A 24,382-nucleotide genomic window follows, 5' to 3' on the forward strand; every position below is an offset into this window, starting at 1 on the left:
CTCTCTAGCGAAATTTGTGAGGCAGTCCGCTGAAGAATGGCCAATCTGGTTAGCTTTTCCTAAAGCGATCCAACTGTCATCTCTTTAGTGAGATAAAACAATAACTGCGATTGGTGGGCAGATTGTTTTGAAACCGCCCTAACGGCAAGGGGCGGGCCCTTCGTGAATTCGACTCTTTCCGGTTTCTTAAAGGCAATAGTGGAGGGGGGGGTGTCTGCCGACCATCCATTTAATTGGTTGTAGGGACCAGAGATCTAGACCAATTAGAATATGTGTTACAGAGGCACTAGTTTGATGAAAGGGCTGCACAGGAAAGGCCGTGGAGCGCGCTCATTCTGACATCTCATCGCTCATTGGCCTAAGTCCTTACTCCCTTCCCCTCATTTAACCCTACGGGAGCGAGCGCACGGTCGCTACCCAATCACCGTGCGCTCCGCCTCCCGTCTTTTCCCGCCCTCTGCTCGGGCCGGGGCAGCGACGTAGGCCAACGCTTCCTCCCCAGCAGCTACTGAGCCCTTTCGTTGCCGTTCTTTTGAAAGCCGCTCTCTGATTGGCTCAGACTCCGGGCCCGCGCCGGTTGCCCACACCGTGGCCAATTGGCACCTGTGTTGCATCGCATGAAACTACGGAAGAGGGGGAGGAGGTGGCGGCGGCCATTTTGAGCTGCCGCGGCCATTGGAGTAGCCCCCCCCTTTCCCCCTTCGCCTCCTGACAGGAAAGGTTTAAGGGGGACAGAGGCCTGGGAGGCAGGGCCGGGCTCGGGGGCCGCCCCGGGGGCCCGGGCCATGGATGTGCGCCGTCTGAAGGTGAACGAACTTCGTGAGGAGCTGCAGCGCCGCGGCCTGGACACTCGCGGCCTCAAGGCCGAGCTTGCTGAGCGGCTGCAGGCGGCGCTGGAGGCCGAGGAGCCCGACGACGAGCGGGAGCTCGAGGCCGACGACGAACCGGGTCGACCCGGGCACAACAACGAGGAGGTCGAGACCGAGGGGGGCTCCGAGCTGGAGGGGACCGCGCAGCCACCGCCGCCCGGGCTGCAGCCGCACCCGGAGCCTGGCGGCTACTCGGGGCCGGACGGACATTGTGAGATTGCGCGGGGCGGGGGCCGGGGAGCCCGGAGTCCGGGCCGAGGAAGGGCTGTGGGACGCGGGAGTCCGGCGCCTGAGGTCGGGGAGACAGTCTGAGCGTTGGGGGATCCCGCTGCCCTCCGCTGAGAAGAATCTCAGGAGAAGGGCCTCGGGACGCGCGGAGGGTGGGTCCCGGCCTTCGGCGCAGGGGAGATACCGGGAGGGGGGCATCTCGGCTTCGGAGATGAGAAAAGTCCGGGGGCATTTAGCGGATTCTCAGGCCCGGGGCTCGGAGACCGGAAGCGGTGGCTTCTGGAGCTGAGCGAGTCGGGCACACAGGAGCTTTTCTCTCCAGGAGCCCAGGAGGGCCACGGACAGGACGACCTTAGGGTTTGGCGCCGGGTGGGCTCGGAGGCTGTGTCAGCCCCGCTTGTGGGCCGGGCGTTGGGAGCCGTGTTTTCAGGGCGGGTGTTCCGGGCCGGGAGCGTTTTGGGGATGGAGGGTCCTGGAGTTTGCAGCGTGGTGGGGTAACGGGAAGTTTCACGTTTGCTACTAGGATGGGTCGGTGAGGTGCAAGCGCTGGTGTCTGGCCCGCGAGGGTGTGATGGACCGGGTGCTCTGGTGTCTGGCCGGTGGTCACTTAGGGCTCATGGGGAAGCGCCGTGGGATTGGACTGGGGGCAACCTCTTGTGGCTGAAGATGGCCCCAGGGGCTCCGAAAGCCAGGGCTGAAGGCCACCCCTGAGGCGGGGACATTGGGGCTGGGAAACGGGGGACCTGCTGGGTGACTGCAGAGGAGGTTAGGGAGCTTCGGTGCGGGAGGCTGGCGGGGGAGAGGGCGCTTCACTGCGCGGGGGCCTGACGGTCCAGAGCTGGCAAGGTTCTGGGCACAGGGAGCTGGAGGCCGAGGGGTCTGCGTTGGCGGTGAAGTCAGTGGAGTGTCTGGGGGACGGGACCCTTGTGTCCATGGGAATGTGTAGCTGGCCTAGCACCTATCGGGGAGGGGAGAGTGTGTGGGATGTGGAAGGAAAGAGAAAACCTGTTGACTTGGCTGGGGACCTCAGGGTGGAGTGGGGATAGTGTTTCTGGGGCTGAGAGGTCTCCTTGGCCCCCAAAACAGTTATTTGTGTGCCCAGGGGGTGGCGGGAGGAAACCTCTGCCTCACTCAGGGTGTGACTTAGGACGAGCGTGGTCGGGTCGACCTGTGATTATGTGAAGGAGGGCGACCTGGTACGGGGAGGGAGCGTACCTGGTGTTACAGGAGGGCGGCTTTCTAGCAGGACTGGGGAGTGGGGATCGGAGAGGATGAGGAGTAAGTAGGAAGGCCTCTGGCATCCAGGGCTTGTGGGGCCATGGGGCTAAGGGAATGAGGAGAACAGGGTCAGGAAAGACAAGATTTGGGGTTGGCATTGGGTGCCTACTTGTTCATGGGAGGTGGGACCTCCTAGCGGGGGACAAGTTGAATGTAGATTTGGAGTAGAGGGTGGCCTGGGGACCGTCTAGGACCCAGATGCTGGGAAGAGGACTTCCCATTGGGGACGCTGTGGAGGAAGGAGGAGTGGCCCAGTGTGCAGGTCTAGGGCAGGAGAGACCCTGGCAGGGGTGCTTCACAGAAGGGCCCATGGCCACTGGTGTCTCAGGAAAGCAAGCGAGGGGCTTCAGAGCACAGGCTCTACACTCAGATAGACTTGGTTTCACATGTGGCTGCACGACCGGGGCAAGTCACTTCACCTCTGTGAGCCCTGGTTTCCTTGTGTGTAAAATAAGGGTGATACTAGTGCCCTCCTGGGTTGTTATGAATGAGGTCACATGTGTAAGGGGCTTAGCACTGGAGAAGGACCCCAGAATCACAGGTTCTCTGGGCAAGGCTGCCTCTGTGGACGGAGGAGAGATTCCTGGGAACAGAGAAGTGAGGCTTTGTGGGGAGAGCACTGTGCTTGGAGTCTGGGAGAAACGGTGGTTTGAAAGGACCCCCTGTGTTCCCATTAAGGAGCTACTCCATTTCTTCTCTCTCCCCTACCCCTTACGATGAAATCTTTTGAGTCCCCTTCATGCTTGCCTCCAAGCCTTCCTTCAACTTTAGTAAAGAGACCTGTCCCAAAGCACGTGGTCTATGACTTTCCTCCCTTTGGGCTGCACCTGGTTTGTGCCCAGATGTATTTGTCCTCTGAGAAATACAGTCAGTGAGTGAGTTGCAGAATAGACTCTCCTTCCCTGTGGTTCTGCCTCGCTGGTCCTGGCACCATGGCTGGTAGGGCCCTAGAGGCTCCTAGCAGAGCTTGCCCCTGGGGTGGAGAACCTGCTTGTTGCTCATCCTAGGTTTCCAAACTTCTTTCTGGGTTTGGCTTCCAGATTCCTGAGGGTTTCATGTTTGGTGCTCTGCTTTTAGCCCCACCTTGGAGCTTTCACCATGTGTTAGCCCAACCCCAGGACTGTTTTCTCCATTCTTAGCACTTATCTGGGTCCCTGTCTTAGCTCCTGGTACTTCTTTGTAGCCCTAACACAATCATAATTAGTTTTGTGTGTGTGTTTAATGTAGATCTGTCTCAATAAACTGAATGCTTCAGTGGGGCAAGTTTGTCTCAGGTGTATCCCAGGGTCTGGTACACACTCCACAAGTAGTTAATATTATTATTCTTGCCGCCAGCTAAGCTCCTCCTGGACCCAGAAGACATCTTCCCAAAACCCTTCCCACCTAACTCCAAATATTTCAGGACTTATCCCTAAATGAGTCTGAAGGCCACTATGACCATGATTCCCATTTTCTTAACAATTCCTTTTCTTCCTCCCTCATTTTCCCCTCAGTGAGATGATGACCCCTTATCCTTGCAGCCATTGCAGGGTGGAAGAGAATCTTTAAGGGGGTTGGCTGTGCAGGTGGGAATAATGAATTGGGCTGGGCAGAGGATTGGTTTATGCTCTAAGCAATTTTAAAGGGGATGCCCCTAAGGCAGCTCCCTAAGCATTGTACCTTGTCAGAGAACAACTAGGCTGGCGGTTTTTTAACTGTGCTCCATGAAGTCCCAGGTGTTTATAGAGTTGCTCCCACCCTGGAAAGAGGACTTAGAGGGCGAGGTCATGCTGGACCCCTTGTTTGAGTCTCCTGTCTCCTCACTTCAACCAGAGCAGTGCTGCTTCGGTTGGTTTTATATAGTAGGATTCTCTAGAACCCAGTCACAGATAGATCTCCAACCTTCTGAGGGGCAAGAAGGTATGTCCCCAGGCAGCTGGAGCTGCTGACTGCCCAGATAGGTTTCCATCTGAAGGTGTCGCGGTACCTTTCAGCCTCTAGCAGACTGACTATGGCCGGGGGGATGATATTGTGTGGCCTGAAAAAGCCACCTCTAGTCCCAAGAAGGACCCTTCTGACTGGCCATTTTTCTGTTGTTGTTTTGTTTTAAGATGTCATGGACAATATTACCAGGCAGAACCAATTCTATGAGACCCAGGTCATCAAACAAGAGAACGAGTCAGGCTATGAGAAGAGACCTCTGGAAGTGGAGCAGCAGCAGGCCTATCACCCAGGTAGGAAAGCACATGCGGTACATCTCTTGAGGGAAGTAGAATCTATACGTGGCCCTTACCCTCTACCTAGAGCCTATCTTCTCAGAGAGATTTGGCGTCTTCCTCTTGGGCGGTTCATTTGGGCTTTGTCACTCTGGCAAGATTCTTTTGAAGGAAAGAACTTAGTCCCGCTCCCAGGTGTTGGGAGAGGGGCGTCTTCATAGTGTCTGTTTTCAGATGTTAGTGTCAGCGCCCTGAAGAGTTTGGGCCTGGAAGCCAATACCTGGGTCTTTTTTCGAATTTTAGAATGTGGAAGCCAGAATCTAAATCTAGTCCGGTATTTCCCGTGCTCTGAATATTGTTCTACGAGATGTTGTTAGGGATTTCTCAAAAAAGGGGTCTTTTGCCAGTCACATGGAAAATGCAGCATCTGCTATACCACCTCTGCAAGAGTCACTTTGCTCATTAGAACATTAAAAGCTCTGAGAAGTTCTGAATGGAAAAAATTCTGGGTCATATTGTTTAAACCCGGGATTTCCCAAACTTGTAAACATGTCTTTGCAAAACAAAATTCTTTGTAACTCCAGTTTGGGAAATAACAGATGTCAGCTCTCTCCCCATTTTATTGATTAGGGAGGTGGCTTGTGTGATGGCAGAGCTGGGTTAGAACCCAGGAGACTGGCTCCTGGGACACTGTATTCCTCACCATTTGTGTCCTGTTTGGAAAGCAGGGTCCCACTGTTGAGTCACGACAGAGCCAGGACTAACTCTTAGACTTGCGCTCCTTTCACTGTGTTGTGGCCCAAGTGCCATAGTGAATCCAGTTGATTCTACCTAATTCCATTCTGGTTCATCCAAAGTGAAATCCTCAGACATTTCTTATGGGTGGCTCAGGATTTTAATAAATGTAGGTTAAACGACAGATTTCTGTTAGGCTCTGTGAGACTTGTGGGGTCATGTGGCCCAAGGAGAGTATTTTCTATGCTGTTATCAGCAGACATTTATCAGGGCCTCCTGTGAGCCCCATGATGTGCTGGGGATCGGGAGGCCCTCTGCAGATGGGTGAGCAACATCCCAGTCCTGGAGAAGCAGGCGCCTTCTCAGAGCTGTTTGGTCTGCATGCCAAAGCTGGGAAGTGATCCCAGGTGGTCGTGGGGAGAATGCTGAAATGAGTAGATGTGAGTGATCCGCCGCTCAGGCGTAGGTGCGGGGGGAGAAGTGAGGCTAGGCCGAATCAGGGGTCGCTCTCAGTTAGACACTGACTCTGGGAGTCTGCCTAAGGTCGGGACGTTCCTGTGGTCCACAGGATGTTATCCCCTCCTGACTTCCGACTTGTGATGTGATTCAGTGAGACCCTCACACCTATGGGCTGGCTTACATGTGGACCTTGCCTTCTGGAGTGATTCTGGGCTGTGAGTTTTTAAAGCCAGTGGAATTAGCTGCAGCATCAGTACTCTGTTGAATTAACCTTCTCCTTTTGTCAAGACTGAAGAAGCTCTGTGAGAACTAAGGTGGAGAGAGTCTTTGGGAGGAGAAATTGAAGAATGTAGGCTCATGGAATCTCAGTTTAAAGGGATCTTAGAAGTCCTCTAGGGCTCCCTCCCACTGCGTGCAGTCCAAGGTAGATGCCTTTTGGTAGGCCCTTAGAGAGCTGTCCTTATTTGGTGCTGAAGTCCCCTCTCCCGCCCCGTGAAGGCTGAGAGTTATCTGACTGATATCTGTCACCCCATCACTTGCGAGTGCTGATGTGCCTGGTTGGCTGTCCCCAACCTCCCTTTTTCCTCACCCTGTTCTCCAGTCCAGCCTTGGCTCCCTCAGCAGGCTTCCATTGCACCCAGCAAGCTGCCTGTGCCCAACCTTTCATCACTGTAGTCAGGATCCTGCCAACATGTCCCGAGGTAGAGGGGACCAGAAAAGTGATAGCTGAGGAGTTTCCACGTGTCTTGACCATCTGTATTTGTCCCAGCAGTAGAAGTGAAGACAGAGATGAAGCAGGAAGCACCCACCAGCTTCCTCCCTCCTGAAGCATCTCAACTGAAGCCAGAAAGGCAGCAATTCCAGAGTCGCAAGAGGCCTTATGAAGAAAACCGGGGACGGGGGTACTTCGAGCACCGAGAGGATAGGCGGTGAGTGTGTGAGGCAGTAGTCACGCTTGTTCTAATCGGCATCTATGTCTGTAGTCCAGTGCCTGCTGGGACCTTTGCACTAACCAATAGGGGCAGGACAGAGCTCTCCCTGCCCTCGTCCTTCCTGCATTCACTATCAGATTCAGCTTTGCAAAACTTTTGGTCCTTCCCATTACCTGCAGGGTAAAGTCCACACACCTTAGCCTTTCACGTGTGAGATACCAGCAGTACTGCAGTGTCCTATTCTTAACTGCTGCTCAGTATTCCTCGATTGAAAAAAAGATGTTTCCTGGCCCTTCTCCCAAACACACTCCCTCCGTCCATCTACTCATTCATTCATTGTTAGCATAGTGCTTTCACCAGGTGCCCACCCTTGGGCTGGACACTGGGGACACAGATGATTTGGACAGTGGGTTTTGCTTTCTGTTGTTGCCAGTATAGGGACGGAGACAGACAAATACACAAGTAAGCCAGGGTGCGTGTGAGTGCCGTGCTCACAGGACGGAGTGGCCCCTGCCCTGGTCATTGCGTTTTCCCTTTCCTGACAGGCCCTCTTCCTCCCTTTCTCAGGTCCAGTCCTACCCCTCTTGCTTCCCTCCTTTAGCCCCTATATGAAGCCTTCTCTGGTTCAGAAAGTAGGAATGACCGTTTCTGTATTCATCTAGACTGGTCATCTGACACATTTTATTTCCTGGGGGAGTCCATGTAGTTGTGACTCCTTTAATACGGGGCCTGGGCCTCACAGGTGGATGACTAAGGATATGGAACCCAACTCTTCTGAGTTTCTCCCACCACCTCCACAGAGCAGAGGCCTAGAGCTACTTGCCGACGGAGAGCAGAGGAAGAGCGCTTGCTCCAACCCGGGCTGCAGGGAACACTTCCAGGAGCGATTCACTGTGTGATGAGCTTGTCCTTTGGATCAGGCTCTGTGCTAGCCCTGGACTGGCAGGGCCAGGGGGGCACTCCACCGGAGGGAAGCCTGCTGCCCAGCGTGTGCCAGCAGCCAGATGGGCGCGGGCTGCCTGATTTGGGCACACAGTGAACGAGGGTCATCCAGACTGTCCCGAGGCAGGAACCTGGGCATTAGATCCTACCCTCCTACCACTCCCCTTTATTCCTATATGTTGGAAACCAGCAGTATTTTAATATATTCCCTTTGTAGTAGGAAGTTTTGGTAGGAAGATGAATCTTTTTCATAATTTAGGACACTTTTGAAAGAAAGACTGAAAAAAATGGGTCATTCCCTATCCTTTCAAATGTGGAGTTTTAGGAAGCCTGGTATGTGGACAGGTTATAATTACTGAGGTTTATCTAAGCTTTCACACACTCCTCTTCTGGCCCAGTACCCTTTGGGCTACCACAGCCTCCCGTCAGTAACAGAGTTTAGTATGTCGAGGGTGCGTGGAGAGAAGAGTCATCTTTGAAAAAGTTCTCTAGGGACGGCCGGATAGCTCAGTTGGTTAGAGCACGAGCTCTCAACAACGAGGTTGCTGGTTCGATTCCACATGGGATGGTGGGCTGCGCCCCCTGCAACTAAGATTAAAAATGGCGATTGGACTTGGAGCTGAGCTGTGCCCTCCACAACTAGATTAAAGGACAACAACTTGGAGCTGATGGGCCCTGGAGAAACACACTTGTTCCCCAATAAAAAAAAAAGAAAAAAAGAAATTTAAATTTGTGTATTTAAAAAGAAAAAGTTCGCTAAATGATTCTAATGGCCCTCTTTAGAAGAGCATGCCCTCATCCCTATCCCCACTCTAGGAGTTAACAGTCACTGCTCTCGTTGCAAGGATGTAGGGTTGCAGAGTTCTTCCCTCTCTGGGAACAAATTGAAATCCAGGACGCAGTGTGGAGACCACTTGTAAATTCCAGTAGAACCTTCATTTCCCTTCCTGTGCCCATTCAGTCGTTCTCATGTGACTGTTTCTGACGCAGGGGCCGCTCTCCTCAGCCTCCTGCTGAAGAGGATGAAGATGACTTTGATGACACCCTTGTGGCCATCGACACATGTGAGTCCTTGTGTGCCTATCAGACTCTGCCTTCCCGTCAGTACTGGGACACTGCCTTGACTGCACAGAATCTATGCCTGGCACCAGCCAGGGCCAGTGTTAGTCCAGATAGGGTGCTGGGTTGGAGACAGAAGATCTGCTCCCAGTTCTATTTGTGGGATCCTGGGCAAGTCATTCTACTTCTCTGAGCTTCTCTTCAGGGAAGAGTGATCCTGCTCTAATATCTCAGAGGACTTTCAGTGACACTCAGTGGAGAATGGACACGAGAGCAATTTGGAAAACCCTGAACACCATGTACACACTGGGGGTTGTCATCTAATCAGGAAGGGAACCTGAGTGCTGCTGGGGAAACTTAACTCTTTGATGACCAGTTCCCCAGTTTCCATCAGCTGCTCACGTTCCTGGTGAAACCAATGCCGCTTTGTCCTCTGAGACAAACCATTAACCTGGCTCGCCCTGATCTCTGTCCTCCAGTTCAGTTTTCTTTCTACTGGATAAGTGGCTTTCCCCTTGACCGCACATCTAAACATTTGGAGGAATAATTATCGAGGTCCTGTCCTTGCTCAGACCTCCTAAGACAGGATCTAAGTGGTAGAGCCTGTGAATCAGAATTTTTAAATGCACCCAGAGTCCACTTAGGTCTCAGAACATTGTCCTTGACAACAGAGCAGAAAGTAAACAGCAGTGTATTCATGTATTTCATTACACGGCTGATGTTTATAGAGCAGTAGCTACATGCTTTTGGAAGCGATAAAGCCATCTCATACATAGTCTCTTCTATCACGAGATCTCAAAACACACAGTAAAGCTAAACGTTTTTTAAAATATTTAGAGTATTGGGTGGCAGTGGTCTTTGAAGCAGCATCTGATCAAATGCCAAATGTCCAGACATGGCACTCAGCCCTTAGAGAAAGGAGGCGGCCGACTAGATGAGATGGTCAGGAGAGACTTGGAGGCATGCCTGGCCCCGGAAGAGTGGGAAGAGTCGGCGCTGTAGCAGGAGAGTCCTAGGCCCACAAGAGGCCGAGTGGAGCTTGTGGCAGGTCTAGACCATGGTCAGATGTCTGTGCACCTGTGGCAGCAGGCATCTGGCTCCCAAACTGACTTAGCGAAGGGAGATGGTTGAAGCGAACGGCAGTGGGGATCAGCCCTTTGGTTATTTTTTGTCTAAAATCCTTTGAAACTGTTGAAGCTACGGATCCTCTTCCTAGCAAGTGTACAATCCCCATAAAAGTCATTTGTGTGCAATTTCTACGGTTCCCCCGATGGCCATTTTCAGACCCCAGCCAGGTGAAGAACCCCGGTTTCTATGTGAAATGGCTGCTTTGATTCTGTGCAGGCCAGTTTGCAGTAGTCCAGAGCCTTTCTCCTGAAAGGCAGAATGGCTAGGCAGTGTGGCGGGTTTCTCCTGAACCTGCCACCACGGTGTGTTGGCTTGTGTGCTCCTGGGTAACACTCGTGGGAAACTTACCTTTGTCTATGCTTGTTTTTCTCGTGGGAGCTTTAAAAAGAATCAGTCAGGGCTGGCTTCGTTGCTCAGGCGGTTGGAGCTCGGTGCTCCTAACTCCCAAGGCTGCCTGTTCGATTCCCACATGGGCCAGTGGGCTCCCAACCACAAGGTTGCCAGTTCGATTCCTCTACTCCTGCAAGGGATGGTGGGCTCTGCCCCCTGCATCTAAGATTGAACACGGCACCTTGAGCTGAGGTGCCGCTGAGCTCCCGGATGGCTCAGTTGGTTGGAGCGCGTCCTCTCAACCACAAGGTTGCTGGTTGGACTCCTGCAAGGGATGGTGGGCTGTGCCCCCTACAACTAACAATGGCTGAGCTGCGCCCTCCACAACTAAGACTGAAAGAACAATAACTTGATTTGGAAAAAGGCCTGGAAGTGCACACTGTTCCCCAATAAAGTCCTATTCCCCTTCCCCAATACAATCTTTAAAAAATAATAATAATAATGAGTCAACTCCAGGCTTTTTCCTCCACAGATAACTGCGACCTCCACTTCAAGGTGGCCCGAGACCGGAGTAGTGGCTACCCACTCACGATCGAGGGCTTTGCATACCTGTGGTCAGGAGCCCGTGCCAGCTATGGGGTCAGAAGGGGCCGTGTGTGCTTCGAGATGAAGGTGAGTGGGAACAACAGAGGGGACAGGGACAGAAAGCAGGTCCATCCTTTGGAATAGCCTGTCACCAGCCACCCTGGTCAGAGTCATGATTGCAAAAGAGATTTGATTGGGCATAAACTGTGTGTCCTCGCAAAACAAGTATAATGAACTTAAGAGAATTATACCATTGCTAAATGCTGTTTCAGGAAAGCAGGCCAACCATACATTGCTTCACCAAGCAGATTTTTCCTTGGTGAGATTTGACCCAGGTATTATACAGCCAACCATTCTAGGGGTGACGTGTTTGTAGAACTGGGAAAAGGAGTTCTTTGAAAGAAAAGTTAGCTAGGAAGAATGGTTTTGGGCATCACCAATTGAAGGGAGGCCAGGGGAAGAGCAGGGCAAAACAAGATTCTGCCATCAGGCCACCCTCTACCATCATCTCTCCACAGTTCCGTGTTATGTTTATGAAAATAACACATACTCGTGTTTCACAAAAGTTCAGATGGCGCAGGAGAGTATAAGGTGAAAAAGCAAAAGTTATGCTCACGTCCTCCCAGTCCCCTTCCTGTCCTCCAGGGATAACTTTTTAACAATTTCTTGTGTGTCCTTCTTTGTATAACAAAACATTTATTATAGCCAATATTTGTAGGACACTTTGTATTCACTAGATACGGTGTCAAGCTCTTTGCACAGGTATCTCCATTAATCCTTACAGTGCCATCATGAAATAGGAACTATTATCCCCATTTTTTCGATGTAGAAGCTGAGGCCCAGGGTTATCGTTTTTCACTATAAGATACTGTTGACTGTAAGTTATGCATTGTTTTGTGTGCTACTCATAGAGAAATCCTGCCGATGAAATTGACAGAGTGCTTTCTTATGACATCAATTGTAAGGTATATCTTGATTTTGGAGATGTTAAAATGTGAAAACCGTGCATCTGAAAATAAGTGAAATAGGCTAACTTTCCAGAAGCCACAAACTAATATAAATAGAGATGATTATTAGGCAGTCTAAACTCGAAGGTAACTGAAGGTTAAGTCACAAGGAGCTTTTTATCCTTTCTGCTTCTTTTATGTAATACTGTATCTTAGACATTTTTTCTGTGCCAGTTTATTAGCCCTGCCTCATTCGTTTTAAGTGTTGTATCGTATTCTATGGTGTGGATATGCCATGATGTGACCGCTGCTTTGTATACTGTCTTTTTCTGTATTTTTTTTTCTGGTAATATGAACAACGCCACATTAAATTGCTGGGTTATACAGCATGTGCATTTGCACTTTTAATACGGACTGCTAAATCGCCCTCCAAAACATTGCATCGATTTTATCCTTCTATGTCAAATATGAGGGTCTCTGTTTTCCCTGCAGCAGATGTTAGAACTAAAAAAGAACTTTTAAAATACCTATCTCTGTGGCTCTGCACTCTCCTGAGCCCTTCAGACGCACTGCTTTCAGTGCAACAGGCCCTTCAGAGCAGCTTAGATGCCTTTTCTCCAGCAACAAAAGCCATTGCTGTTTTTAAATGTCTTATGTGCTTCCTTCCTGTATTGTCTTATAACCCACCAGCCTCCAGAGAATCGGTTCTGAGCCCCTTGTTCTCTGTCCCCAGATCAATGAGGAAATCGCTGTGAAGCACCTTCCATCCACGGAGCCAGATCCGCATGTTGTCCGCATTGGCTGGTCCCTGGACTCCTGTAGCACCCAGCTAGGTAAGGAGGGCAGCCAAGCAGGCCAGAGGAGAATGATTGCCTCTATCCCTGCATTCTTGAGCTTCCTAATCTTTTCTTCCCAATGTCAGAGTAGGAATAGAACTAGCCTGGGGTGGAACAAGGATTTAGGTATATGCCACTGCCTAGCTTCAGGCAAACAAGATTCAGCTGGAGGGACCACAGTTATATAACAACTTCTCTACGAAAAATGTATCCATCTTTTAGGAGAGGATCCAAAGTGTTCTTTAGAAAACTGTTACCTTTCTTTAAAAATAATCAATCGTTTCCCATCCTCAAACTATGCCAAAAATAAAAATAAGTTCCTTAAGCCTATTAGTTCTATCTAGGATTTTCTATCCAAAGCCTAACCCAGAGTAAAAGGGGAAGCAGAAACCAGTGAAGGTAGGGCCTGCCCAGTGACAGGTTTTGAATTTTCACAGGACCCAAGCCTCAATGACCTTCTGTCCCCAAGTGACTGATTTCAGTGTCAAATCTCAGACCTGCCTTGGTCATATAAACATTCTGATTATGAAAATAGTGCTCCTTGTAAAAATTCAGGCCTTACAGAGAAGGGAAAAATAAATCTCCTAAAACCTCGAGATAACAACCAGTGTTAACATTTTCATCTACTGTCTTCTAAACAGTTCTTTTGTTCTTTGTATTATCTCAAACTGAGTCACACTACTCATACTATTTTGAAGCCTAATTTCTTTTTTCTACTTAATATATGATGGACATAGTTTAGTAAATAAGCATAGCTTTTTGACCACTGCATAATTTTCCACTTTGTAGTTGTATCAATTATTTATAAATGTTTTGTAGATTATTTAAATTGATGGCAATTGTTTGCTCCTAAACAGTTGAGCTATCCTTGTTTGTAATTGGTCTAACTGTTCACTTAAGGCTGATTTTTAAGAGTAGAAATGCTAGGTCAAGAGGAGTGTACAGTTTTCATTTCGACATATATTAGCATTTTTTATTTTAATAAGATTCGTGTCATCTCATTTTATCTTTGTCTCAGTTTTGAGATGTAAGTGTTGGGTAGTTGACATAGATGCAGATACAAAGCTTAGAATGGTCAAGCAGATGTCCAGGGTCACACAGCTGGTTCATAGAAGAACTGGGCCTGGAATTCATGCTTGTTGGCTCCTGCTTTTCTGGCAGGATGCTCCTTGGGTTCCTGGCCAAGGATCTCTATATAACCCAAGTGCCACGCAGGGCCCTTGGGATCTCAGTCAGATTGCTTCAACCGCCAGTTCTATAACCTGAGGAAATCTAATACCTTTCTTAGGGGTTAGACCTCTTGGTTTCCAGAAGCAAAACCCAGCCCCTTTATTGACTGCTGCCAAAAACCCACTGGCACCAAAAATTGATGCCATTAGTAGATCTGACTGGATATTGAGCGTCATGGGGAAGGATTACATCACTTCCACGGAACTTCCTCTATTCCAGCTCCTCTCTTCCCCTCCTCCCTTTCTTTCTAAATTCTCCCTTTCTATGCAGAGCAGTTTGGCTTCTACTCCAAGCTTAACACCTAAATCCATCAAGCCTTCAGGAGTTCTGCATAATGAAGGGCTTCCTTTTAAGGAACTTCCTCACCTTCCCCCCCACCCCTCCCAAAAGCATCTGATCAGTAAACTAGTAAAGAAAATTACTTTTTTCTTTAAAAGTGTGTGACAGCCATAAAGGCTGTTGTGACCATCGCAGGTTTAACCTGCCTTTGCCTATTTCTTCCATCAGGCGAAGAGCCTTTCTCCTATGGCTATGGAGGCACTGGGAAGAAGTCCACCAGTAGCCGGTTTGAAAACTACGGAGACAAGTTTGCAGAGAATGATGTGATTGGCTGCTTTGCGGTGAGTGCTGGCAGCCTGTGGGAGTTGGCAGAATCAAATGTTGGTCCTCTCAGGACTTCTTTTTCAGAATACCTCCATCCATTGTCTACCCGATGTCCAGCCACTCTCGCCATACCTCTTTGTCTCTTTGACAGACTGGAATGTTTGCTGTCATTTTGTGCAAAAATCTGCCATTCTATCCCCTCTGGTCTTCTGTGCAAAGCTGTCAGATGGCATCCTGAGGAGATCTGGGGTCATCAGGTGTGCACAGCCTTCTTCTGTTCCTAGAGACCAGAGTGACATTTTCTAAAGAAAGCCAAGAATTTCTTAATCTTTCTTTGCTACAGAATAGCCAGTCTGTTCTCAGTGGCAGTGGTGTTGGCTCTTGCCCCACTTTGACATCATCTCATACCTAAACTTCTCTCTTCCTTCACCTCACACTGGTTAAGCCAGGCTTCCTACAGTGCACTGCCTTGTAGGAGGGCGAGGGTGGGTACAACACAGAGCAAGATAGAGAGTGCCTGAGCTGCTGCCGAACGTCAGTCCCGGAGAGCAGTGACAACAGTGCTGTGGACTGTGGCTGTCTGCTCTGGGGCCAGACTCCTTAGACCCAGTCCCTGCTTTTCCATTCACAGCTCTGGGCAACTTACCCGCCCAGTATTTCAGTCTGCTCTGAATGAGAATCTTTGCGCCTACCTCTGAATTTCATGTAAGGTCATTACGTTAATCCATTAGAACTAGGAAGTAGTAAGTAAATCCCTACTTCCTACTGTTACCATTAGGAGTTAGTTATAGGTGTTTGCCAAATGTGCCATGAGGCCCTGCTAAGGAGTGGGCACCCAGGTGGATGCGTCCTCTTGGTCTTGTTCTCTCCCTCCCTCAGATCTGTACTCTTTTTTTTTTTTCCACTTTGAAATAATTGAAAACTTAAAAGCCCAAAGAACTCGCCTAGATCCTTGTTCAGATTCTAACATTTGCTTTACCGTTTTCTCACACACATACATGACTTTATCTGACCTATTTGAGAGTAGGTTGCCTACATCACGTCTTTATTCCGTAATACTTCAGCATGCATTTCTTAAGAATAAAGCTGTTCATCATCTTGACCACAGTCTGCTTATCAAATTTGATATTGGTGTAATGCTGTTATCTACTGCTTCTCATTCCACATTTGAATTTCGTCTGTTGTCTCCACAATATCCTTTGGAGCAGTTTCGTTTCTGGTTCAGGGTCACGTATTACATTCTCTTCTCATGTCTTTTCAGTGTGAAACGGTTTCTCAGTTCCTTTGTCTTTCATGACCTCATTGTCTTTTTAATAAAAAGCATGTTTCTTAAACAAAAATTAACCATGTTTGTACTCTATTCTAAACCTTGAAGTTTTTCCATTTGACAGTAAAGCTTGGCTGTTTCTCCCTGTCTGCACAGATAATAGATCTAACTCAATTAAAAATATTTTTGAATAGTTAATAAATTCACATGGTTACTAAAAACACCAAGAAATATGAAAAGTACACAGTTTAAAGTCTACAGACCTTCCTCCTCCACCCATTGTTCACATATACCTGTCCCCACACGTGGACCCACTGATACTCAGGACTTTTTTATCCAAATGCAAGAAAGATGATTGTTATTCTTCTTCTTGTACACAGAAAGTAGCTTATTATACATGTTATTCTGCATCTTTTTTGCTTAACATGTATCTTAGAGATCTTTTCATATCATCTGCCTAGAGGACTTCCTTTTTCTTTTATATTGTCTGTACTCAGTGTGTAGATCTACCAAGTTTATGTAATCAGCCCTCTGTCAGTGGGCATTTGGTTAGTTTCTACCTTTTTATTTAGTGGCTGCCTAGTATTCTGATGCAGGTGTCAATGTACCCTAGTTTAGCCAGTTTTCTGTTGGTAAACCTGAGAGTTATTTGCTGGAACAGTCAATGCTGTGGTGACAGCTTATCTTTTTCCCACTTACCAGAAATCTTAGAGATCTTTTTGTGTCCCCACACGTGGTCTCCTGTGTGATTTAGTCTCCCCCCCGTCCCCATTGGAGCACATTTAGTAGTGCTGGGGTGAGCAATTTGTACATTTTTACATTGTGGAACTATAGTTGTAGTATTTATTTCTAAAAGCGTTACTTCTTGGTCAGTGGTGAATTTTTGAATTTTCATAGCTACCACCAAGACTGCACTCCAGAGAGGCAGCAATTTAACATCTCATCAGCGTGTGACAGTGTTCCCCAAACTCGGTCCCACCTGAGCGTGAGGCTCTGCGAGTGTGTGACTCCAGGCCTTGACTCTCGTTTCCACCACCTCGTCTCTACTTCTGTTTTAAGATTCCATGCGCAATTTCTTCTGTTCAAAGGGTGCTGACTTTTAAAAAGGCTCAGGGTGAGAGGTTGGAGGAGGTGTGAAAATCGGTGACCTGAGGGAACCTGAAGGGAGGATACTTGTGTCACGGCTCCAGTTCTCAACATTTACAAAACAAAAAGGACAAACCCCTGCCAGATAGAACAGTGAAACTCATTTCAGCGATAATACGCGGAGCCTGGGAGATGAAATGAGAGTGAGGCTACAAAAATGGCCCACTGATGAATGCCAGGCTTAAGGACTTACGGTCGTTAGGCCCTAGACTGGCACCAGGAATTGTAGCAGGAGTGACAGGACTACACTTGCCTCTTGGACAGATGGCCCTGTCAGTGGTAGATTTGTCAGGAGAGGGTGCTGGTTTATGTCCAATGTGGGTAAATTCCTATAATAAAGCTGGTGGGTGGCCGCAAGGAAGGTAACAGCCATGATGTTCATTTCCAGGCTAGAGCAAAGGTGACCTGGACCACTCTCGCTCCCGTGAGAAGACATGGCAGGGCCCCTGGTGCAGAGATTGGGGCAGGATTCAGTCCGGCAGATGTTTGTGTCTGCCCTGTATGGGCTCGAGCTGTGTGGGTACTCAGAGACACAGATAGAAAGGACTGTGCAGAGCTGCATCCTGGGATGACCGAGGAGGGTGGTGAGGAAGCTCCTTGGGGGGAGGGGTTTGCACTGTTTTTTAAAGGGCAAGTCCCAAGGTGGTCTCCCCATTCAAGAGAGGAAGAATACCACACTTTGTACTTTAAATCAGGAACCCGACCTTGTGCTTTGCTTCAGTCTGCCATTTGATCAAATTTTGAGTCTCCCTTAATTGTAAACCTTTACCCTGCAGCCAAAATGATCTTTCTGAAACACAGTTTTGACCAGACCACGCCTTGTTTCAAAACAAGTCAGGGGGCTCTGCTCTGCCATCAGCACAAAGTCCAAACTCCCGAGGTGACAGGAGAGCCCCTCACATGCTGAGGGCAGGGGCCACGTCTCCTCCCCATACTTCAGCCCAACACAGTGTCTGGAGTCTTGAGCGAGAGCCCCCATTCGCTGTGTACTCACTGCAGAGTACGTGCACTAACCCCTCAAAACAACCCTGTGCACTGTACAATTCTGTAAGAAAACTGAAGGTGACATAACTGGCCCAAGGCCACACTGTTAGTAAATGGCAGAGCTGAAGCAGCCTGACTTCCAAAACAGGATCTTAACCGCTAAGCTTCAGCTGCTCAGTAGGAATTCAATAGGAATGGATAGTTGTTGAATGAGTGTATATGATCCCTGCCTGGCTCTCCTGCTGTACCTGAAATACTTCCCCTCATCCTTCATGCTTCAGCCAGTCTGACCCTATGTTCTCTCACTGCCAGAATTATACACAAACAGCACTTCTCTTTAGGGCTATCTCCTCCCACCCCAAACTTGGCTCACTTCCGTTTGTTCAGGACCTGGCTTACGGGTCCATCCGCCCTCCCCACCTCAGAGAATCTTGCTCCTGACTGCATTAGGATAGTGTCCTTGTCTGACTCCTCACCAGGCCCTGAGCTCTGTCGGGCCCAGGTCACCGTAGACATGTGCGCTAGGACAATCAGGAACTCAGGGAACAGGAGTGTTGAACAAACAAGTGACTGCATTTGTGGGGTTGGACTTGACTTAAAAGGCCCTGCTGTGGCTTTCTTTCCATCTGTAACAACCTTCACAGACTGCTCTTGCGGGGGTTGAGGATGGATAGGATTGCCTTTTCCTTCATCTTTGTCTCGGTCTAAGCATAAGACTCAAATACTTTGCCCTTCCTAAAATTACATGCTTGACATCCACCAGCCTTTGAGTCTTAGGCAAGGAGGGCTTTGGACTGCACATCTGGTGCTGCCCATTGTATCTGTATATTGGGGGCGGGGGTGGTTATACATACATCTGAGAAGCTGGCTATATTTCTACTCTTTGCATCTGTTCTCTCCAACTTGTGGTCCCAGTGCCTTCAGCTGAGCTTTGGCTCGAAATTATCTTCCTTTGGCTTTTTCTCTAGGACTTCGAATGTGGAAATGACGTGGAACTTTCCTTCACCAAGAACGGGAAGTGGATGGGTATTGCTTTCCGAATTCAGAAGGAAGCTTTGGGGGGTCAGGCCCTCTACCCTCATGTCCTGGTGAAGAATTGTGCAGTAGAGTTCAACTTTGGGCAGAGGGCAGAGCCCTACTGTTCTGTCCTGCCTGGCTTCACCTTCATCCAGCATCTTCCCCTGAGTGAGCGGATCCGGGGTACTGTCGGACCAAAGACCAAAGCAGAGTGTGAGGTGAGTGAGCCTGGAAGACTGAATTGGTGATGTCTCTCCTGGGCCATCTTACTGCCGAGGTAGAAGAGCAACACTTGGCAGCCACGTGTGGTAAAAGCAGCACCACCTTGCTGCATGAGTAACCTTAGAGAAAGGGCCCTCTTGCTCCTGGCTCCTCAGGGCTGGACTGAGCTGAAAGCTTCTGTGAGACTAAGATGAGAGTTGTGGGTGTGGCTTAGGCCAAAGAAGGAAGGGTTAAGGTGAGAGACCTGAATCTTAGAAAGGTTCCAAAGGAAGTTGCCGCACTTCTCCTTCCTGACTGCTCCTTGGATGAGGTCAGAATCTGGAATAAATAGGAGGCTTTCCTCCCAGCAGAAAAGGATATGAAGGCACATTTCCTTGTCAGTACGTTCTACAAGGAGGTTGTGCAGCTCCACACTCCCACCTAAGGCTGTCTAAGAACAAAAATGACAACTGGCCTTTGGGCTGATTTGGCTGTAGAGGCTGTACTGTGATCTTTGTTCTCAAAGTAATGTTTGGGGTTTTTCCTGGTATACAAGTGATTTTATATTCTAGAAAATACAAAGAAAGTTAGTTTCCTATAATTCCACCATTCACAAATAAGTTTACTTTAAAAGTTTTAGAGTTTCTCCTGTTCTTTTTGCTGTGCTGAGTGCTTGTTTCATGCACACACACACACTTTAATTAAGATTTATGGTATAAGCATTTTGATATCTTCCTATCCTTTTCCCTTAACATTATTTTGTGAGCTTTTTCCCACCACATGAATGCCTCTTTTTACACTCACGTTTAATAGTGTCACAAACTAACCATTCCCCTTATTGGACATTTAGGTTATGCCTAGTGTTCTAAATGTACTGATTAGATACAGTACTTGTCCTTATGCTTACAGCATATCCCCATGTCAGACTCCAGGCAAGTGGTATCACTTCCCGTGCCCAGTCCATCGGCCAGTCCTAGTGAAAGACCCTCCCTGGGTATTTCCCCATCAGAGGCCATTTAATCCTGCTAAACAAAAAGGGAAATGCTCACGATAACAGCACTTGATTTCATGCCCACGCCATGCCAGGCCCTCTGCTGAGGGTCTGACAAGCTTATCTCTGAATCCCAGCAGCAACACTGTGAAGTAGAAGCTGTTGATTCCATTTTCCAGAGGCAGCCGTGAGGTTCAGAGTCACCCTCATGGTCATCGGTGAGGGTGGTGTCAGGCAGCCGTGCCACACCCTGCTGCTGCTTCAGTGCCCCTTCCCGTCCCTTTCTTGTAGATTCTGATGATGGTGGGCCTGCCTGCTGCTGGTAAGACCACGTGGGCTATCAAACATGCAGCCTCCAACCCCTCCAAGAAGTACAATATCCTGGGTACAAATGCCATCATGGATAAGATGCGGGTAAGGACGGCCCCTGATCTCTCCTTAGCCACCTCCCACTCCCAGCCCTCGCTGAGTGCTGCCCTACAACCTGAACCACCCACCCTTCACCACCCCCTGCCCACAGGTGATGGGCCTACGCCGGCAGCGGAATTATGCTGGCCGCTGGGACGTCCTGATCCAGCAGGCCACCCAGTGCCTCAACCGCCTCATCCAGATTGCCGCCCGCAAAAAACGCAACTACATCCTAGACCAGGTACTTACTGGTGCCCCTCATGCCCCAGGAGAGGGAAGGGGACTATTGGGTGCCTGAGTATTCCCTTCTGATCCTTTTATTTCCCCATAATGCTCTGGAACTGCAGTACTGGTCAGGGGCTCAGCCACACATGACGGCACAATCCCAGACTCTTAACACAGCTCTCTGAGCCCCATCTTGCGTGGGGTCTGGGGCCATGGCCCAGGCATAACTCAGGCTCTCAGCAGCCCAAAAGAACATCGTTAGGTGAGAGCTATTTAGTGAAATGGAAAGAGAAGGGAATTGTGAGTCAGACAGACCTGGGCGTCAGTCCTGGCTCCGCCACTTCCTGGCTGCCTACCTGTGAGCAGCTGACTTCATCCTTCAAATTTCATTCTCCTGGTCTGTAAAGTGGAGATCATAATGGTGCCCATGTGCCTAACACAGGGCCTGGCACGTGGTAGTTGGAGATTATTGTTAATTACTCCACAGGAGAGGTATACCCAGGCTTCTCTTAGCATGTTTTTAATGACTGCCAGGTACATATCTAAGTCACATATTTTGTACCTGTATTTAAATTAAGAGGAGGGTTTTTCACGTCAGGCGACCTGAGAACCTTTGAAATTAAACACAATTTTGTATCCAGATGTCGATATATTCTTTTTAAAAAAAACTAGACAGTTTTGAGTTAGGATAGGAAGATCATCCGTGGCTTTCAACATTCTGAAAAGTACGAATGACCCAAACATGATTAAAGATTCCTGTCTCCGAGTAATGAGTTCCTCATGTTTATTGCCTATGAGACGTCATTCTTGACATTTGTCCTGAAGGTTTTCTCAAGTAGCAGATCCTGTGTGTGGGGATCTGTAAGTAAGCATCCGTTCCTCTCAGCCTTGCATTTGTGCTTTCTTAAAAACCTGTGAGTGTGCAAATATGTAAACTGAGTAGCACCCTTGCCCTGGCAGCTGTACTGGAGTGCCTTCCGTCCATGTCACCCCGGATACTTGGTTACCAGAAGTTCAGAGGGCTCCTGCTGAGGGTGGAGCTGGTGAGGGTGGTTGGCTCACCAGAACTGTGGTTGGAAACTCCAGGGAACCAAGTTGCCTGTGCGTGGGAGTGAGCATCTTATGTAAAATAATGGAGCGGGAGCTGCTGGGTTGTGAACACGTGGAACACCGTGCTCAGAGAGCATGGAAGCTCTGTACCCCTTCCCACATACTGTGCCCTGCGCACCTCTTTCATCTGGCTGGTCCTGAGTTATACCCTTTCGCGATAAACTAGTAATCTTGTATTTACAGTTGAAGAAATGACGCCTTGTATCCAACGTTTGAAAAGAGCACATAGTAAGAACTCAGTTCTTAAAGACAAAAAGAAGAAAAGGCTCTTGGCTGGTGATAGTTCTTGGTAGACAAATTAAATGATCTTGCCAAGTAGTTCAGTGTTGAGAGTGGAAATCTGTACTTTGCTGATGGAACAGCCATGCTAGGAAAACTAAAAGATGGCCAAGGCTAGGCCATACCCTGGCCCTCTTCTGTGATGGTGGAGATACGGACCTGCTCTGGGTTCTGCTTTTCTAGATGGTGGATGTGGAAAAGTTCTTTCATCCAGTGACCAATGCTACAACCATGGGGTTGAGCCCTGAAGACTCATACTTGTCAAGAAGACAGGACATGATCCCAGAATACTAAATTTTGATGAAAACAAATAATTGGACTAATGTTTAGAATAAATTTATTTCCGGGGGCGGGTGTGGCCTGTTGAGCACAGGGTAATCCAAGAGCCACCCAGGCTCCCTGCCCAGCGTAGCCCCACCAATATATGCACACAGCCCGCCTTCCTCCCTTTGAAGACTTTGTTTTTTAACCCTGGCCTCGCTTGGCCCCATTGTCTTGTCAGGGCATTTGGAATTGTAGTCCAGCTTGGCCCCAGTGGGGCTCAGTGTCCTGAAAGGGGGAGCAGTGACGATCTTGTCACACTCTGAGGATTCCTTTTCTGGATGCCCCAGCAAGTATCCCCTGCCTGTCATTTTTTTGTCGGTTTGCTGACACATCAGCTCTGAAACCCATTTCAAATCTGTGGCCCAGTGGAGAAGGATTAATCCTAGAGGTAGGTCATCTTAACATCACGTTCCAAAGTGGGCCCTCTCTGGATGTCAGGCCCCAGCACCTTAGCAGACACAGCACAGCTGAGCTCTGAGGATGCGCTGTTGGCCTTCTCAGCATGGGCTGCTTTGTTCAGGGACGGGGCCCAGGGCCGTACAGGTGCACCTGACAGTGTGGTGGGGGATACATGGGGGGTGTCCTCTGGTTAAGCACAGATTAGAGGATTGACTTAGGGCCTGAAGTTACAGGTTACTCAGGCCTGGGAAGAGGTCTACAACTAGTGGTTTAACCTGTTTGGGCTTAAATAAGATTCAGAGCAGCCCCTTCCTTTGCCCCCCCACCAGCTTTGGCAGGGACGCACAGCTGTCTCCTGAGCTAGATGGCAAGCCCAGTGGAGACCAGTACTCCAGGCAAAGTCCTTACAGTCCCAGTCTAAGCCCAGAGCAGTCTTTCCCTTCTCTGGTTCTTCCCGAATGTCTGACCTCCTGGCTCTCCTGGGTCTCCCGTTATGTAGGTTGGCCTCAGAAATGTCCATCCTTGAGAGGGAAGGAGAGCATGCCTACAGAAACCAGGACCGCAGCCCCTACCCCGAGATGTGTCTCGTTGGGCACAAGCTCTTGGGTTTTTGTGGGCTTTGACCTGCATTTTGTGGTGACCTGAGTATCCTCTTCGGGTCATATGGCTGTTACATCTCTGGAACGTCCAAGGAGAAAAAGGAAGGAGATGGACATGGACCACAGGGGAGGCTGAGGCCTCACAGAGCAAAGGAACCTATCCAAAGTTACGCTGTCGATTTACTGGTAGAACATGTCTGCTGACATCCCAGATGGCCACGGCCCCAAATGTTTAGGGCCGTGGTAGGAAGTTGGGAATGCTTTTTGGAGGTGGGGTACCTGGGCCAGGACATGGCGGATGTTGAAAAGAGGAGGTTTTGTCCTGAGGGCAGTAGGAAGCCATGGTCAAGTTTTCATTAGGATGGGATGTAGTTACATTTGCCTGGCTAGTAAAAGGCTGAAGAGAAAGGAGAAAAGGGAAGTAGGCCACATTGCTACAAGTGGCTCTTTGGGGTTCTCTGTTGCCAGTTGGAAAGCCTCTGGGTCGAGTTGCCGCCAGCCTGTCCCTTGCCTACCAAGGAGCCTCAAGACTGGGTGCAGAGCAGGAGCTGGCCCTCGGAGGCCGTAGAGTTGCCCTCCTGAGGCTTATGCGAAAGGCCTCTGCAGGGCCATGTGAGGGCCCCAAACCACCCCAGAACTGAGGGCTGTAGGCTAGGAGCTCCCTCGGGGCTCTAGCAGCCTAGAGCCAGTGATGAGATGCAGGGCTAGATGTGACATCACCAACCTCTTCTCAACCATCAGAATGTGAGGGTCTAGTCCGACTTCACAGCCCTTTTGACAGGTGCCACACCTTTGCCTGAAACAAACCCAGGGCTAGAGTAAGGCCCAACCACCTGTTGTTGGCAGTCATTGGTGAAGGGGATGTTTCTTTCCTTCACCCTCGTCATCCCCAGGGCCTCAGCCAGGTCCATTGTGACACTCCAGCCAATTCTCTCCTACACATGTGGTTCCTTCCACTGGGTTTACCTCACTGTGAGTCCAGAGCAAACTCTCATCACCAGCTTTAAGTTTGCTCCTCTGGGATCCAGCCAGGTTTCTCACTGCCAGCCTGACCCTGCTAAGCTGTGGCCGGGGGG

General features: G+C 49.3%; 1 protein-coding gene across 4 annotated transcripts in view; it reads left to right on the forward strand.

The window, feature by feature from the left end:
* The first annotated feature begins 625 nt into the window (after positions 1-625).
* HNRNPUL1 (heterogeneous nuclear ribonucleoprotein U like 1) overlaps positions 626-24,382 on the forward strand; it is a 32,696-nt gene continuing 8,939 nt past the window's right edge. Inside the window, exons 1-10 of one of the 4 annotated variants that reach the window (XM_081031985.1) lie at positions 626-1,080; positions 4,466-4,588; positions 6,537-6,693; positions 8,629-8,702; positions 10,688-10,827; positions 12,421-12,520; positions 14,261-14,373; positions 18,722-18,988; positions 20,254-20,376; positions 20,483-20,611. In XM_081031985.1, coding sequence (XP_080888111.1) covers positions 786-1,080; positions 4,466-4,588; positions 6,537-6,693; positions 8,629-8,702; positions 10,688-10,827; positions 12,421-12,520; positions 14,261-14,373; positions 18,722-18,988; positions 20,254-20,376; positions 20,483-20,611 — 1,521 coding nt within the window. In that variant the 5' untranslated portion in view covers positions 626-785. Of the gene's footprint in view, positions 1,081-4,465; positions 4,589-6,533; positions 6,694-8,628; positions 8,703-10,687; positions 10,828-12,420; positions 12,521-14,260; positions 14,374-18,721; positions 18,989-20,253; positions 20,377-20,482; positions 20,612-24,382 lie in introns of all 4 variants that reach the window. The other 3 variants (XM_081031987.1, XM_081031984.1, XM_081031986.1) reach the window with 3 other exon arrangements.

The sequence above is a fragment of the Rhinolophus hipposideros genome (assembly GCF_964194185.1).
Source record: "Rhinolophus hipposideros genome assembly, chromosome: 21".
In the NCBI taxonomy this organism is placed as follows: domain Eukaryota; kingdom Metazoa; phylum Chordata; class Mammalia; order Chiroptera; family Rhinolophidae; genus Rhinolophus; species Rhinolophus hipposideros.